Genomic DNA, 18,623 nt, shown 5'->3' on the forward strand with positions numbered 1-18,623 from the left:
AACCAAGGTTGTGTCCCCTTTAGATAGGGTGTATGATCATGGGTATTGATCTCGATATACTTGTAATGGATTGCTCTATGAATGCACTTAACCTCTACGTGAATCTCTACTATTTCCCAATAAATAAATATTGTTTATTTCTATGATTTTCCCAAATATAAGAAAGTGATATGAAGAACAGTTAACTATGACAAGTAAATTCTTCTTATTCCTAAGTGAATTTATTAAACAAAGTTTAAAGCTTTGAGTTCTTGCTATGTGTTCTTACCAAACCCTAGTTATTTTCCCAAATAAACTCAGGTTTATGGTATTAGCTAATGTTTGCAACCACTAAATATATAATAAAAACTAAGAACACATAAATTCTAACAATCCATGATTCGTATATCGCTAACAATCCCCAATCATATAACGCCCATCATTGGGTTCACAACCCTAGTAAGGAAATTTAGCTACTCGTAGGATAAGAAGAACAATTAGAAATAGTTGAGATCATAATGCTTACAAATTGGTTGCTTGGAATTGAAGAGAAATTAATTGCAATTGTTTGTAATCCCCAAAAGACTTCCAAAACTATGAGTATTTAGTGCTAAAGAAAATAAAAGCTGAAATTTAGTGTGTTCTGTACAAGAAACCTATATCGGGTATTTATAGGACCCTAAGTCGTGAGAAGTGAAAAGACAAAATTGCCCGTCGGGTCCATTCTACGGACCGTAAAACCGTTAGGCGGACCGTCAAATTTTTTCCCTTCAACAGTCAAATAGTCTCCTGCATTTTTCTACGATACACTTTGACGGACCGTCAAATATTATGCGGTCCGTATAATTGTTCCGCAAGATGGATCTTCGATGCACTTCTTACTGTGACCATTATACGGTCAATTTGACGGTCCGCAGAAAGTTCTGCGGCCCGTCTAATTGCTCCGTCAAGCTGCCTCTTCAGTGATCTATTATTTTCTCTACTTCTTTCTGCATTTTCACCTAATTCTCCAACTTTTGCCATCAAAACACTTAATACCTGAAATCCAATAAAAAACACGTAAAATCACATAGACTTACTTAAAAACAAGTAAAACTTATAGCCGAAAAGCATCGATTGTGGCATAAAATCACGCCACATCAATACCCCCTTAAAGTATTTGCTTGTCCTCAAGCAAGCCATACAAAAAAACGACTCAATCTCACACCTAGATATCACAGAGTAAGAATGTCTACGTTGGTTTTGACTCTTAACTATGGCACACATGTTTTTCTTCCAAGAACCACCCCATTTTTCGATTTTCAAACCATATACACTGCCCAAGAATGCTGTGATTAACAATGAAGCTTTAATGTATGACATTACATTATCGAACATATTATGATGCACACAAACACTACTTTAGGCGGTCACTTTATTTTGCTCAATTCTCATCCTTATGCCCTCACATAGACCAAAGAATTTCCCAACACACATATATACAACAAGAATGGGATGAAGATGAAAGAGAAGAGAAAAACACTCACACTCACAAAGAAATTCATATCTACACATGCAAACACCATAGGCTTGCCCTTATTTTCTATGTTTTCATCCTAGGCTCGTTCGGTTGTGATCACATTAGGACTTGTTTTGGCTTGTAATGTAAGCTTAGGGACGGGTAGGATACTTTTTGGATATTAGTGACTCACCCTCCTTGAACACTACAACATCTCTTCACCTTAATTCACCTCTATTTTTTCCAACCCCTTTATTTTCTTTCAAGTTTTCAACCTCGATGTGGTTTTATTCCTAAACAACTTACAAATCTTTTTGTGTTACAATTTTTTGACCTTTTTTTATTTTTATTTTTATTTTTTATATATATATGCAATTACCACATCGAATCTCCACTAGCAAACTCCACCACCCCAACTTATTTTTTTAATATCTGCTCCACATTTAATTCACCCCCAACTTAGGCATTTTGCCTCATCTATCTAGTAGCATCAAGGAGGGAACGGGTGCGAAGATGGATTAATTGCACAAAGGGTAAGGTTTCATAATTGGCTAGCCAAGAAAAAGGTCAAAAGGCTCAAAAAGGGAAACTAGGGATATTTGAAATTTTTGGTAAGGCTTATTTAGGCAAAGTGACTATTTACACAAAGAAAGCCTAAGATCATCTCACAACCAAACTAACTTTCGAATTTCAAACAAGACCAACCGGGCAAGTTCTAGATTATACATGCATAAACAGAACCAAACTAACAACTCACACACACATTGGCATAAGGACAATTATTTTTACACTTGTGACCTCCTAAGTAGTCATTCATCACACACAATACCCCAATAATCATAACGTCATATAAAGAATCAATTATGTCAACCAATAACTGTTCTAAGTATGCATTTTTTTTAAATTTTCGAGGGGTCTAAAATTTCCAACAAACCATAACAACATGCCATTCGTTACAGAGTAACACCAAATAAGTCAAAACTACTCTATTCAACCTAAGAAACATCCTAAACATGCCAGTTTCAACAAAAATAAAATCCCTCAGGAAAAGAACTCTGGCAAAGAAAAATCGAGGGGGTCCTAAACACATATATACATATTTACAAGAAACACATAGCCAACCCCCAACTAAAGATCATGCATTGTCCCCAAGGAATGAAAATAAGTAAAACAAAGGGATAGGACAACCTGAAATGCTCTAGGCGTTCTGCACGTCCTGAGGTGTGATCACCTCAGTGGTGGTACTTGGTGCCTGCTCCGCTGCTGTAACTGTGGTACCAATAGCTGGCTCCATCTGACTCTGAGAACGTGGTCCCTCCTCAGGACCCACGGTGCTAGACTCTGCCGGTATCACAACACTAGGCATTGTCACCTCAACTGGAGGGGCATGGCTGGATGACGCTCCCTTAAAATGGGTCTTTTCAAGAGAGCATCGCTGCACCTTTCGAAACTGCCTGTCCTCTTCCCTTTCATCCTTCTCATCATCATCCTCTCCTCCATCCCTAGGCCTTTTGCTCATAGCCTAGGGTGGTCAATCATCTCCTAACAAATTAACAACTGACAACAGAGAAGCCAAGTCTAGAGTCTCTGCCGGTGGTGGGTTTGCAGTCGTAAGTCCCTTTTTAACCTTCAATGCTAGCACATCTGTCTTCAACTGTATCAAATCCGTTGGCATCATCCCCAAATTAACTGCGGGGCTTAACTTCTCAAGCTCAACAATCCGCCGCATAAGGCCATCAATCCGAGAATGGATAAGGCTATGAGAATCCTCCCACGTCCTCCTTGCCGACTCCAAGGCTACTGTCATCCTTTTATCTACATACCCCTGCAGCTGAGCCATCAAGTTAGCAACTTGGTGGTTGGCCCTGTCGAATTTCACAAACGCATCATGGAAGTTCTGAGCATTAAACTGTATCATAACGCCTCCAGGCAAGGCTGTTGATGTTGGGGCCACATGGCTGCTCGGAAGGGTCGGATGCTATGAACAACTGGAGCAGCATGGGTAGATGGCCCTGTAGATGAAATCGGGGCACCTGAAATGGACTGAGCTGCTGTGCCCGTGTCAGTTGGCCCTTCTGTGTAAAGTCTCGCTCATTCAACTAGGATCTTTGGGAGCAGCCGCTAGAACTCGTGGGAACATCTGTAGCAGTACGAATATCCCCATCTTTGCTCTTCCATAGGTCATACACACTCTTTGCCTGGAACCGGTGATCTCGGTATGCATAGTGGTCAACCTTTGCCCATAAGCATAACGCTGTAATAAGGAAAGGATATGCTAATGACAACTCCTTGTCAAGGCTCTCTGCTGAATTTGTTGAACCACCAACTCCCCCAAATTGATGTTGTACTTTGACATGATCGCAGCTACCAATATGGCCCTCTCAACCGGCAATGTGTTATCTGACTGAGTGGGGTACAACTTGTGGATCAATACGCTCCACCAAAATTTTCCTTCAACTGACAAGTCTGCTTTCTTCACAAGTAACGAGGTGTTCCTGCTCCATTCAGGGGGAACCCTTTGCTATAACAGAAGCAACCCAAGGCAACTCAGACAGCTTGTCTTGTCGATCACCACTCAACTTATACTTAAGCTCATCCGTGTTCTTTGGTGGTACATAGTCAGGGCCAAGGTAGAAACAATTGATTGTCTCGTAGGAAATATTGATTTTCAAACCTCAGACTGTCACTTCTTCCAACGGGGCTGGTCTCTTCTTCTTAAGCTGAACCAGCTTGAAGGTGTTGTGGATCTCCGCAGCATAATTTGCATAGAACTCCCGAACTAGAGCCGCGATATACTCACCTAGAGGGTGGCTAAGGAAGTTCCACTTATAGTGGTCGAGAGTTGCAAGAATTCGTGGAAAACCCTCCAGTCTATCTAAGATGATTCGTTTCTCCTCATGGATGCTTTTCTTCGGACCACCCCCATCTTTCTCTTCAAGCCCCTGGTCATATATTTCTTTGGAGCCTGGCACAGAAAATCTGATGCTGTGCTTAGATCTTTCTTTCATTCGGATTTTCCGCAGCCTGGCAGCTTCCACTTCATCTTTCGAGCTGCTAGAGGATGTTGAAGTGCCCCCCTCTTCAGACTGGGAGGACACTTGTACTTGAGTAGCACCCCTAGCTCGGGTGGCTCTTGCTGCCAGTGGCTCGTCATCCCCTGCGCCAGTGGCCCCTTGGTCAGGCTCATCACGGAGTCCCCTGCGACCTTGTGCTCTGTCCCTACCTCTGCCTCTTGAAGTAGTTGGAGCACCTCCTCGAACCTTAGGAGCCATACCTGTGGAAAGCATGTCAGTATCACCTTCAAATTATGTTTTAAATGCAATGTTTTTATGCACAGAAATAAAGCGTCAAATGTTTTGACGGGCCGCATAAATTTTTACGGTTCGTACAATTGGCCGTCAAATGGGAACAATAGATAATTTTACTACTAACCATTTGACGATGAAGTTTGACGATCCGCAGAATTTTCTGCGGTCCATCAAACCTACCGCCAAATGGTTACAGTGAACTAGTTTGTGTTGAACCATTTGATGATTAAGTTTGATGATCCGTAGAAATTTTGCAGTCCGTCAAACCTACCGTCAAATGGTAACAGTACATCATGTCTATTGAGGACTTTTGACGGACCGTCAAATTTTTTACGGTCCGTCAACCTTGTCGTCAAAATTCCTCGACTTAGTTCTTGTCTTTAGTGTTACACTTGACTCTTCAATTCAAAACACATGCTTATACATCCCACACACTTGTAGAACTCATATAAAGTTGGGGTTACTCAGACTTCACCCTTTTTTGTCAATTTTCATGATTGAACCATTTCATCAAACAGTTGGCGGGCATAACAATGTTTGAATCAAAAAAATTGAACGCTACCATCGAAATGCCCTCCAACCCATCATAGCATCATTATGAGCTCATCAATATCCAACCTTTTGCACAAATCCCACCCCCAACGTAGATTCAATTATGGAATACAAATTCCAGTGATAGATCATGGGAATACATAATCAACCCATACTACTTTAGCCAATTGAATGAGAAGATCATGGGAATACAGAATCACATACCTGACTTTCTTGTTGGAATGGAGAGTTAAGCACAAATAATAAAAATTTCTTCACACAGGGACCTTGTTCTCCCCTTCCTATTTTTTTTTTAGACGGCTGGGTTAATTTTTGGGAAGGAAAGGACTCACTTATAAACGGAAGGGAGTAGTGACGTGATGAGAGTGGTTAGTGGGATGTGATTCTAGGGGGTGAATGGGAGGAGTTTTAGGGATTTATGTTTGAGTGGGAAAGGGAAGGTGGAGGATTTTGAAGTTAGAACGGTTTCTTATGGAAATTTTAAACCCAGTCGCCTTTTCATTACATATACTATGATTGCCTAAAAAAATAAAAGATAAAAACCTATCGTCAACTATTTTTACGGACCACAGAAAGTTCTATGGACCTTTCTACGGTCCAGGTACTTACCTGAGATAATGAACAAGCAACCTTCAAACTGTGACACTTTTACGCTTCGTTTAACGGACCGTATAAATTTTTACGATCGTCAAATGTTGGCATAAACGCGTCACAGTGAGCCGATTTCTCTTGTACCATTAGACGTTCCATTTGACGGTCCGTATAATGTATCGTATAACAGTAACAGTGAGTACTATTGTCCGCATAAATTTTGACGGACCGTAAAATTTGGCGCAGAATTTCCATCGTCATTTTTTTTTTTTTTGCACTTTTTCCTCTAACTTGATCATATCCTGCACCAAAACAAACATTACCCTATATGTTTCAACAAAAAACAAAAAGAAGATAAACATTACACTTGGGTTGCCTCCCAAAAAGCGCTTGAGTTAGCATCGCGGCACGACGGTGGTACCCATTAACTCCTTATCAGCGAACACCGGGTCAGCATTCGTTCTGAGGTGCTTCAACTGGTATCGATCAACAATTTTATCCCCATCAACCATCCCATGATAGTGCTTCACCCTCTGCCCATTCACCTCAAATGTTTGAGTTCCATCTCCGGACTTCAGTTCAATCACCCCATGGGGTGAAACACCTACCACCTCAAACGGACCAGACCACCTTGATTTTAGCTTGCCCGGTAGCAACTTCAAGTGAGAGTTAAACAGCAAGATGAGGTCACCCTTGTAGAATTCTCGCTTTAGGATTTTCTTGTCATGACACTGCTTCATCCTCTCTTTATAAAGTACTGCACTCTCATATGCCTAGTACCGAAATTCATCCATCTCATTGGGTTGAAAAAACCTTAGCTTCGTCGCCTCTTCCCAATCCATATTCAATTTCTTCAAAGCCCACATAGCCTTATGTTCAAGTTCTACCTGCAAGTGACAAGCTTTTCCGAAAACGAGCTTGAAGGGTGAAGTCCCAATCAGAGTCTTGAAAGCAGTCTGGTATGCTCATAGAGCATCATCGAGCTTGCAGGCCCAATCAGTCCTATTTGCATTCACCGTTTTAGGTAGAATACTCTTGATCGCCCAATTAGATACTTCTACTTGCCCACTTGTCTGAGGATGATAAGGTGTTGCCACCCTATGTTTTACGTCATATTTCTCCATCAATCCCGCGAAAGCTCTATTGCAAAAGTGGGAACCACCATCGCTTATTAAAGCCCTCGGAGTACCAAATCGAGTAAATATGTTCTTCTTAAGGAACCCCATCACAATCTTGGCCTCATTGTTAGGTAAATCCACCGCTTCTACCCATTTCGACACATAGTCCACAATAACCAAGATATATTTCATGCCACCTGAACACACAAAGGGTCCCATAAAATCAATCCCCAAAACATCGAACACTTCTACCTCCATCACAAAATTCATAGGCATCTCTTACCTTCTGCCTATATTCCCTCGCCTCTGACATTGATCACAAGACCTCACCAATAGATTTGCATCATGAAAGATAGTAGGCCAGTAATAATCGCATTCAAGAACCTTAGCCGCAGTCCAGTTACTAGTATGATGACCCCCAACAGGAGAGTCATGGCACGCCATTAGACTCACCATCACTTCACTTTCGGGAACACAATGCTGAATGATGTTGTCAGCGCATGTTCGGAACAAATAAGGCTCGTCCCAATAGTATTGCCGAGAATCCCGCAAGAACTTCTTCTTTTGGTAAGCTTTGATATCTTCTGGAACTATGCCTGTCACCAAATAATTAGCAATGTCAGCATACCACGGCGCCACTTCCATTGACACAGCCAACACCCTCTCATCTGGAAATGCATCATCTATATCTAGCTCATCAGAAGGTCTCCCAGCTTCTCCAAGCCGAGAGAGATGGTCTGCAACCTGATTCTCAGTACCCTTGTGGTCCTTCACCTCAAAATTAAACTCTTGCAGCAATAGCACCCATCGGATCAGTCGCGACTTTGCTTCCTTTTTTGCCATAAGGTATCTCAATGCTGCATGATCAGTGTACACCACTACTTTGGACCCCAACAAATAGGCTTGGAACTTCTCAAAAGCAAAAACTATGGCAAGCAGCTCTTACTCTGTTACACAGTGATTCATCTGGGCAGCATTCAGTGTTCTACTTGCATAATAGATCGGGTGCATAATTTTATTGTGCCTCTGGCCAAGCATAGCACCTATTGCGAAACCACTAGCATCACACATCAATTCAACGGGAAAGGACCAATCAGGAGCAACAATAATAGGAGCAGTAGTGAGACGCTCTTTTAACTCATCAAACGCCTTCCGGTACTTATCATCAAACAAAAACTTAGCCTCTTTTTCAAGAAGCTTGCACATTGGGTTAGCAATCTTGGAGAAATCTTTGATGAAGAGCTTGTAGAACCCAGCATGTCCCAAGAAACTTCGGACACCTTTGACTGAGATAGGTGGAGGAAGTTTTGCAATCACATCTATCTTCGCTTGATCGACCTCAATTCCCTTTTCAGAGATTTTGTAACCGAGGACGATCCCTTCCTTCACCATAAAGTGGCACTTCTCCCAATTTAGCATGAGATTTGTCTCCTCACATCTTTTCAGCACTTGACCCAGATGGCCAAGACAATCCTCAAACGAATCACCCACAATCGAGAAGTTATCCATGAACACTTCCAAGTAGTCCTCTACCATGTCAGAAAAGATCGACATCATGCACTTCTAAAAAGTGGCTGGAGCATTACACAACCCAAAGGGCATCCGGCTGAACATAAACGTCCCATAAGGACAAGTAAACGTCGTCTTTTCTTGATCCTCCAACGCAATGTTAATCTGATTGTAACCCGAATAACCATCAACGAAGCAATAATAAGAATGCCCTACTAGCCGATCAAACATTTGATCAGTAAAAGACATAGGGAAGTGATCCTTACATGTGGTAGTGTTGAGCTTGCGATAGTCCATACAAACTCTCCATCCGGTTATAGTTCTCGTCGGAATCAGCTCATTGTTTGAATTGGGCACAACTGTGATGCCGCCCTTCTTAGGAACACATTGGACTGGGCTCACCCATTTACTGTCAGCAATCAGGTAAACCACTCCAGCATCTAACCATTTGATGATCTCTTTCTTGACTACCTCTTGCATAGTCTCGTTCAATCTCGTTTGATGCTCTACACTCGGTTTGCTATCCTCCTCCAACTGGATTTTATGTTCATAGATCCCAGATGGAATGCCCTGAATGTCTGATATGGTCCAACCAATAGCACGCCTGTATTCACGCAATACCTCCAAAAGCTATAGAATCTGCTCCTCAGTCAGTAGGGCCGAGACAATCACTGCCAATGTATTGTTCTGACCAAGGAACTCATACTTCAGATGTGATGGGAGCTTCTTAAGTTCCAACTTAGGTGGCTCAATGATCAAAGGCTTTGCTGGAGGAGTTGTTCTAATTTCCACATCAAGATTTAGCTTCTTTGGGTGGTGAGAATATGAACCCAACCCAACAAGCGAATTAACTGTCTCCACATAACCATCCACGTCTTCAGCATCAAAGCTCATAAGAATACCAGCTAGAGCTTTACCCAAACTTTCTTCTTCCATCTTGAACTCCACCGCTTCATCAACAACATCATACAAATCAATTACCAAAATGCTCTCGTAAGCACTTGGTAACTTCATCCCCTTGCTAGCCTGAAAAGTAACTTCTTCACGTTGACTCGGAACTTGATTTCATTTTTCTCCGAATCCATCAGAGCTCTCCCTGTAGCAAGGAAAGTTCTCCCCAGAATGATAGGAATGTCCCGATCAACAACACAGTTAAGGATCACAAAATCAGCCAGCAACATAAATTCACCAACCCGCACAAGAATATCATTAACCACACCAACAGGCCTCTTAATAAACCTATTAGCCATCTGTAACCTCATAGTAGTCGGCCTTGGCATTACCAAACTCGATTGTTTGTATATAGAAAGTGGCATCAAGTTAATACTCGCTCCATTATCACATAGAGCACGAGGAAAATCATAGTGCCCAACAAAACATAAATTGGTGAACGCCTCAGGATTGCCCTTCTTCTGAACAGTAGTTATTGAAATGATGGAACTCACAGTGTGAGTCAAACTCACAGTTTCATGTTGCACCATTTTCTTCTTGGTCAGCAGGTCCTTCAAATCCTTAGGAAAACCAGGCATCTCCTTGACAGCTTCCAAGAAGGGAAAATTTAGAGACAATTGCTTTAGCTGATCATAAATTTTTTTGAACTTAGCATCTTCCTTCTTCTTCACCAACCTCTGAGAAAAGGAGGTTTAGATTTGAAAAGCTGAGTCAAAGGGCGGAGAGCCCCTTTCACAGTTTGCTTGCTCTTGTCATCAGCCTCCTTTAAAATCTCTAGAATATCAGCAACCTTCTTGTCCGTAGGATTCTCATCAACAATAATTGGTGCTTCAGACTGCACCTCTTCTTCTTCATCTATCGGCTCAAGCTCAACAACCTTCTTTTCAGCACCTTGGAGTATTTTACCACTCCTAGTACTGATGGCAACCACCCAATCTACACCACCTCCCCCATCTTTGGATTTGGAATAGTGTCACTAGGAAGTCCTCCCTTTTTAGGAGGGTGCTGCTCTCTAGAAATATCTTTAATCTGTGACTCGAGTTTCTGAATATCTGTTGTATGGGAACCCACTGTCTCTGTCAGACCAGATAAAGTCCTCTCAGACTTTGATTGATTTGCCAGAATCTTCTCAAGCATTGCTTCAACCTTCGAACTACCTTGCTCGGTTGACTGTCCTTTCGGTGGTATATAAGGATTGGAACTCTTGTTCCCAAAATTGTTGCTATTGTTGTATCTCCCTTGGTTCGTACCACCATAATTATTATTGTAGTTCCCTAAGTTATTGTTGTTATAAGTACCTTGACCTTACTGAGGTCTCCATTGATTCTGATTCTGGTAACCACCTTGGTAGTTCTATCTTTGATAACCCCCGTGAGAGTTATTCACATAGTTAGCATCTTCAATATGCATAAGAGGTCCCTCATGAAATGGACCCTCTTGGGTCAGGTACATCCCTTTCGGCATACCTGCATCATCCTCACAAACATTCACCTTCTTAATATTGGTTTCATCAAACTTCTTTGTTAGCAAGGAAACATTTATTGCAAGCTCAACCAATGTTTGCTGGGTATCTAGATTCTCCTTACCATATTCTGGATCATGGCACTACCGTAAGGCACAATGTCAGCATTGTTCGAGTGCCAAGCCTGATTGTGAGTGGTCAGCCTGTCAAGCATGTTGGTCACTCGTCAGTAAGATTTATTCATGAAACAACCATCAGTTGCATTGTTAGCAACTGATTGCGTCACTGGATCCAGCCCTCGGTAGAACTTCTCCATTAATATGTTCTCCGGAAAACCATGATTCGGAATCTTTTGCAAATACTCTTTGAATCTCTCCCAAGCTTCATATAACTATTCCCCCGATCCTGCTTAAATTCAAAGGTCTTGTCACGAATCTTAGCCTTCTTGTTAGGAGGGTACCATTTCTTGAGAAAGACTGCCTCCATCTCTGCCCATGTAGTAATAGAATTCCGGGGCAGCTTCTCGAACCATGGTCTTGCATCTCCAGCTAAGGAATATTTGAATAACCTCAGCCGAATAACATCTTGTGGAACGTTGTTTTGGATGTGATTAGCACACATATCCACAAAATTCTGCAAATGACGTGAGAGTCATTCTGGGTAGAGTTCCAAAAATAGCCCTCAAGCTTCAACAACGGGTATAGAAAGGAGTCAATTTTTATGCTTGCAGCTCCATATCGAGGATGAACAATAGCAGATGCATAGTCCTCCTCCGGAATAAGATTGGCAAAAATATTTTCTTCATCTGATTCTGTTACACCTTGAAAATTTCCCCTTAAGCGTACAGTGAATAGACTAATGAGGGGTACGATGTATACGAGGTTTGGACAAGTAAGAAATAGTACGTGATGACTCTAATTAAGATTTCCAAAGACATTAGACGTAAGGAAAGAAAGTTGTTAAGAGAAGCGAGTCATATGTTGAGTATCAGATAAGAATTTCGAGTATTAAGTCGATGAGGTCTTAATGGACCTTTGAGAAAGAGTTATAATGTCCCTTAGAATGATATTGAAGTGTTGAACAAGTGTTAAGAAGGTTCCATAAGAATCGGAGATCAAACGAGGCGACGAAACAAAACTCGGAAAACTGGGTAGACATACGGCCAGACATACTGGCCGTATAAAATATACTGGACGTATGTTCAGCCGTAGATCCAGCCCAGCAAGGTATAACTCACTGGACCAGATATACGGTCCAACATACGGTCAGTAGATTTTATACGGACCGTATGTTGGTCCGTATATTCCCCAGCTGCCGAATTGCATTTTTATATAAGGGACTTTCTTCCACTTCATTTTCATTTCCCTTCATTCCTCCACAACACAAGAAGCCTCTAGAGTGTTCCAAACATTTCATCCATGAGAAAACCATAGAAATCTAAGATCAACAACAAGAAATCAAGAGAATCAAGTGAAGGAAACCCATTAAAAGTCATCCAAGTCAAGAAATCCAAGGAGAGATGAACTAGGGTTTTGGTGCTAAGGGTGAATCACCACTCCAAGCTTGTTACTCTATTGTTTAAGGTAAGTTTCATGACCCTTACATGCTATTTGAAGTATTTTTAAGTTGAGATTCATTGATTGTAGAAGAGCACCACAAATGGGTCATTAAATGGATGAATATTGTCATTAGTGATTAGTAGTGAATTGAATCATGGAAATGAATATGTTGATGACATAAATGTGTTATAAATGACCTATAGAACATGAAATGAGTATTGGATACGAAAGAATGCGACGATGGATTTTTAGTCATAATTATGGGAAATTGAGGTGAATTATGAAATGCGAATCGTATGAATGAATGACGATTGTTGTTAGCGATATTGTAATGATTATTATGAATGATGGAAGTTGATATGAAATATGGCGGAAAGTAGTATAAACAAAGGAGATGCTTTGCCCAAATTTCTATAGCTTTAATAAGTGCGCTCTCATGATTGTCTAACTAATGCGATACGAATCCTCTTGAAGGTAAAGACGCGAGCATTTAAAGAAGAACGAGCAAGTAACCGAATAGTAAAAGACAAAGGTATGTAAGGCTCAACCTTTCTTTCTAAGGCATGATCCTATGGTATGAACCCTCCCATCTTCCTATGATTTCTCTATATATATGTATGTGGCGAAGTAAAGAGCTTACATGAGAGGAAATGGGGTGTATGACATGAATGTGATGATGAGCCAAGTCTAGAGATCCTAAAGTTACGATGTAAGATTTCTATAAAGTTAATGGCCTTCATATGACTCCTTGCTATCAATCCTTGTTGATAAACCAATCTTGTGATGATTAGTCTCTTTCCTTCCAAGGCATGACTTTTCCTCCGTCTCCACGAATCTTCCAAACTCCGAAGAACTAAGGGCCTACGTTCATAAATAGTCATACGAGAGAGAGATAAGAGATATACATTAGCGGCACGATAGTATTGACGATGAGCCTATGACTATAGGGAGCTATATATGTATAAGATAAGAAAGAGAGGTAAGGCTCGGGCACAATAATTGACGATGATGAGTTAAATCTAAAGAATCCTAGAGTAAGAAATGACGCCATGAAGTAAATGATTCTAAGTAAGATTCCATTGGTTCTTTTCTTGTGAACACTCACCTTAAAATTCTAGTCCCTTCAAGGTGAGATATGATGATCCGATTGCTCCATAACGTAATCGGGGTTCCACGACCTTATGTCACCCCGACACGACTATAGATGCTTATGAGTTCCCATATATTATATGATGATATATGCATGTATATGTATATGTAATGACACTAAATCGTGATAGAGCCATGATATGCTTATAAGACATTAATACTTGCAAATCTATGACATGTATGTTGATGCTAGCCTACAATGTACCTATAAAATATATGGTGGCGAGTATATGGTATATATCTATATGTATAAATGCTTTGATGACAACTGCATAGTATGTATGATAATGAGATTATGATATGGCCACCACCAGTAAGGTCGCGTGCGACCCACCGTACTGAGAAAAGGGCGGATGTGCTGATATAATTCCACCGTACCGAGAAAAGGGCGGACATGATCACCACTGGTGGGCGGCACACGATGGGTACCCAGACGTGAACTAATGATGGAAATGTATGTATGACATGGTAATGCATGTATGATATTATGATGCTTATACCATATGATAGCTTATGTGATATGCTATATGTAATAAATGTATCCGTATCTAGTCGAAGGTTATGTCCTCGTCCGTGCCACTAGGACTTCCCTACTATGTTTATTTCATTCATGCCTTACATACTCGTACAATATTCGTGCGACGTCCTTTCTTTTGACGCTTGTGTTCATGCCCACAGTAGACGGGAGAGACGGTGCGGATTCATAGGGACTATCAGCAGAGTTGCAGAAGCCCTCCTTTATTCCGGAGGTGCTATTTTGAGATGTTATTTTATCTATATGTTTTGGGCATGACGGGGCCCTGTCCCGTCCACATGTTCGGTGTTCTAGTAGAGGCTCGTAGATACGTATGTGTGGGTAGTATGGTTCCATAGTCTTCATGTATATGTAAGCATACGTATATATATTATTTTGGCCTAAAGGGCCTATGTTTATATAAGTAAATATGTTTTAAATGAAAGTTGTTTTCCATGATTATAATTGACAAGCAATATGAATAAAGGCGGGACAAGCAATAGAACGGGTGGTGCTCGGTGGTCAGCCTCGGGTACCAGTCGCGGCCTTAGTTCGGGTCGTGACAAAGTGGTATCGGAAAGCAGTTCAGTCCTAGGAAGTGTCTACGAGCCGTGTCTAGTAGAGTCTTGTTTATGGTGTGTTGCGCGCCACGCTAATAAACAAGAGGCTACAGGGCATTTAGGAAAAATGACCATCTTTCTTCTTATGAGATCGTGCGGTAGAGCCACGTTATAAGATTTTCCCCTCCTAATGGTGCGTTTATGATTTCGAAAGTCGATGAAAGGAAAAGCTACTACCGCCAGAAGGGCAAGACAGTGATTGCAGAAGGGCTGGAACAAGGGCCATCTACGAATGTGAGGGAGGGTGAACCCCAAGACGAGGCCCTATCGCGGACTCCGCGTATCTCGCCCGCTTTAGAAGATCATGGGGAAGCCCCAATTTTAGCTCTCGCACCCGTCCCTTCTTCGATACTTCGGGTCCAAGAGATGAGACAGGCCATTCTCTTACTGACTCAGTTAGTAGCCGCCCAAGCTCAGCGGCAGAATATGGACCACGATAACGGGGGTCGGAGGAAAAGAGCTAATTCTTCAAGGTTTGATCATGAGTTTAGGGGCGCTCCGAGACAACAATTCTCCAGGCACTCGGTTCGCTCACCAACTAGCGCTCCTCCACAGTTTCCTGGACCCAGATTTGATGAGTCTACTAATTCTAGGCCACCCCAGAGTATCAGAGTTCCTAATTCTCGGAATAGGGGCGATTCGAGCCAGATGAGGCCACCTGTGCCACGATGTAGTCAATGCAGAAAGTTACATTCGGGACCGTGCCGTCGGGGGACTGATGTCTGCTATGCCTGTGCCCGGCCAGGCCATGTTAGGCGCGATTGCCCATCGCTACGTGGTGAAGGTAAGGTCCGGTCTACGGGAGTGGTAGCTGGCTCTTCATCATCATTACGCCCACCTAGGCGGGGGCGCGAGCAAGATGGCGGTGATGAAAATCGAAGAGGAATGCCCAGTTTGAGTGGATCCCAGCATCATACCTATGCAGTAGCTGGGCGACAGAATCTTGAGTATCTCTCCGATGTTGACCCAGGTATATTTTTATTAACCCTCTATGGTATATATGTACCGATTGATTCGGGTTCTGCGTTGTTATATATTACTCCGGGTCTGGTAATTGTGTTAACGAGAGAAATTTGAGCCAACCCAACAATCTGAGATGACAGTAACTACTAGTGACCTAGTGATAGCTAGAATCGTGATTTACAAGTGAGTTGATTGGAGGTGTGATAGCAGTAATATGTTATGAATAGATATATAATGGACTCTTGGGCGAGTGTGCAGGCACAACTTATGAGACAAGCCCCCTTTATTTATGGCCTTTAATGGTAAGTAATCTTATGTTGCGGAGTTGCGTATTATGTGTGTCCCGATACATGTCCTATTAAGGCATGAGACGTGTTTTTATTGAAATATGTGCAGGTGTGGAATTGTGGTGTTTACAAGAGAAATCCTACGAAATTTTTCTTAGGAAAAAAGGAGAGAGAGAGAGAGGAAGGCGCATAAATCGTAGACGGTAATTGTCGTGAAGAGGAGAGAGGACCAGCAAATGAGTGATTGAGAACGGAGTGTACAAGGGTGATATGCTTTAAAGGACAAAGCGGTATTAAGTGAAGGATAGGATCCCATGCGAGAGGAATAAAGGATTGATTATGAAAAGGGGGATAATATGGTAAATTAAAGAGGAAAGAATGTAGAGGATTAAGTACGAACATGGAAGGAAGAGGAAATATACGAAGTATGCGTGCTTAAAGAATAAGCCGTATTATGAGGAAAGGAAAAAGGCATCTCCTACGAACATCCTCCACTAAGACGGAATGAGTAAAGTATATAAGAGAATAAGTTGGAGAGAGAAATGTGACTATGAATTGCGAGTTACCATACGATGATAAGGTGAGGAAGTAAGGCTTTTAGCAACGATGAGGTACGACATGAGTATGATTGGGTTCGGAACCAACGTTGAGAGTAAAACGAGAGTGAGAAAAAGTATGAGGCGATAAGAGGTATTAGTGTTACATGAGACTCAGACCCTTGAAAATAAAGCGAAACAAGATGACGGGTTTTAGGGAGAATGCATTTGCGGTTACTACAAGCCGATTACAAAGAAAAGCGGAATAACGTGAAATGGCAGCAAGAGGGAAGGATGATGCTATAAGCGAATTTTGGGTATAGAGGAAAGTCAGGTGACAAAGAGTCAGGTGACAATAGTGGTGTAACTAGACGTAATACTATTGGGAACGTATCCATGGGGCAAAGGTTGTTAATTGGAGCGAATCTAGACATCGACTTATAATTGCCAGATGAGCTAAGTAAAATACATCCTTGTTCGGATTACTAAGTCAGTTGTGGTACTTGATTACGAGACTATAGGGCGAGTATGTTAAGACATCATGCACGAATTATCGTAGTTATGAATCATGGGAAACGGCCTTAGCCGGCCTGGTTAAGATGCAGTATAGTAAGGGGTATGTAAATACGAAATCAAAATCTGAAGGCGAAGCAACGGATTGGAAAATGGTACAGGGAAAACCCTTAAAGGGGGGAAGCGAGGGGAGAGAACACAAGTATAGAGATTGAACGATAGACCCCAAGATGTGAAAGATAGGTGAAATAAATGACGATAGAACGATGCCAAAGATGCCTACGACCTATATATGTGTACGCGCCTATGTGCAACACCGAACCCTCGTGGCGGGTATATATGTATGCTATGTATATGAAATCTATATGAGTACGAATATGCTAAGCAAATGTAATGCATGTGATATGTATATGATACGAACGCAAGTACAAAAAAAAAATGATATGGATATAGAAATGCTATGAAAGTGAAAATGTAGATGAATACGAGTACGAATGAAAATGCGGCTACGAACACGAATATGAATACGGATAGGGATGCATGTATATGTATGGGAGTATGTACACGAATCGCTCAAGAACGATTATGTAACTTGCTAGTATTTATGCGTCGCCAATGAAGGGTGTTATGAGATTTAGCAAAAAGAGGAAAATAAGTCCCCGGCATGTTATACCTTATGAAATTGTGCACAAAGTAGGCCAAATGGCTTACGAATTGGATTCACCCCCTGATTTGGAGTTAGTCCATCCAGTTTTCGTGCCTCGATGCTTCGTACAAGTGTTGGAGATTTTGCTAGGATCGTCCCTGTAAGTGATGTTCAAGCGACAGAAAAGTTAGCTTATGATGGAAAACGTATTAGGTAGGCAAGTACGGAGACTTAGAAACAAAGAAATGGCCTCAGCTAAGATTTTGTGGAGAAACAGTAATCGAGAGGAAGTGACATGGGAAGCGAAAGAAAATATGAGATCCAAATGTCCGCATAAATTCCAGCTTCCGGAAGGAGTTAAGATGATGCAGCGAGATTTTCAGGTATATATGCCTTTCTTTTATGTAAATGGGTCGTGTGTGGCCAACTTATAATGTGATCGTGTTATAGCCCTGTGAGGCAATGATATTATGGGTTGTTGTGACAGGATGGTATCGCCATATTACAGGGGAAACTCTGGTGAAATTTTTCTAGAATTCCCGATGATTTAACATTCGGGGACGAATGTTCCAAAGGGGGGAAGAATGTTACACCTTGAAAATTTCCCCTTAAGCGTACAGTGAATAGACTAATGAGGGGTACGATGTATACGAGGTTTGGACAAGTAAGAAATAGTACGTGATGACTCTAATTAAGATTTCCAAAGACATTAGACGTAAGGAAAGAAAGTTGTTAAGAGAAGCGAGTCATATGTTGAGTATCGGATAAGAATTTCGAGTATTAAGTCGATGAGGTCTTAATGGCCCTTTGAGAAAGAGTTATAATGTCCCTTAGAATGATATTGAAGTGTTGAACAAGTGTTAAGAAG

General features: G+C 41.6%; 1 protein-coding gene and 1 non-coding gene across 2 annotated transcripts; one reads left to right on the forward strand and one right to left on the reverse strand.

Moving 5' to 3' along the window:
- Window positions 1-9,565: 9,565 nt before the first annotated feature.
- On the reverse strand, window positions 9,566-11,284 carry LOC132045682 (uncharacterized). Its single transcript, XM_059436255.1, has 4 exons — window positions 11,221-11,284; window positions 10,973-11,098; window positions 10,452-10,780; window positions 9,566-10,183 (listed from the first exon to the last, which is right to left on the reverse strand). The coding sequence occupies exons 1-4, from the start codon at window positions 11,282-11,284 to the stop codon at window positions 9,566-9,568; spliced, it is 1,137 nt and encodes a 378-aa protein (XP_059292238.1).
- Window positions 11,285-11,300: 16 nt separating this feature from the next.
- Window positions 11,301-11,405, forward strand: LOC132045683 (small nucleolar RNA R71). The gene has a single exon (XR_009412505.1). It is a non-coding gene; the product is annotated as a small nucleolar RNA R71 (small nucleolar RNA).
- Window positions 11,406-18,623: the final 7,218 nt, after the last annotated feature.

This window comes from Lycium ferocissimum, unplaced genomic scaffold (genome assembly GCF_029784015.1).
Source record: "Lycium ferocissimum isolate CSIRO_LF1 unplaced genomic scaffold, AGI_CSIRO_Lferr_CH_V1 ctg7641, whole genome shotgun sequence".
NCBI classification, from domain to species: domain Eukaryota; kingdom Viridiplantae; phylum Streptophyta; class Magnoliopsida; order Solanales; family Solanaceae; genus Lycium; species Lycium ferocissimum.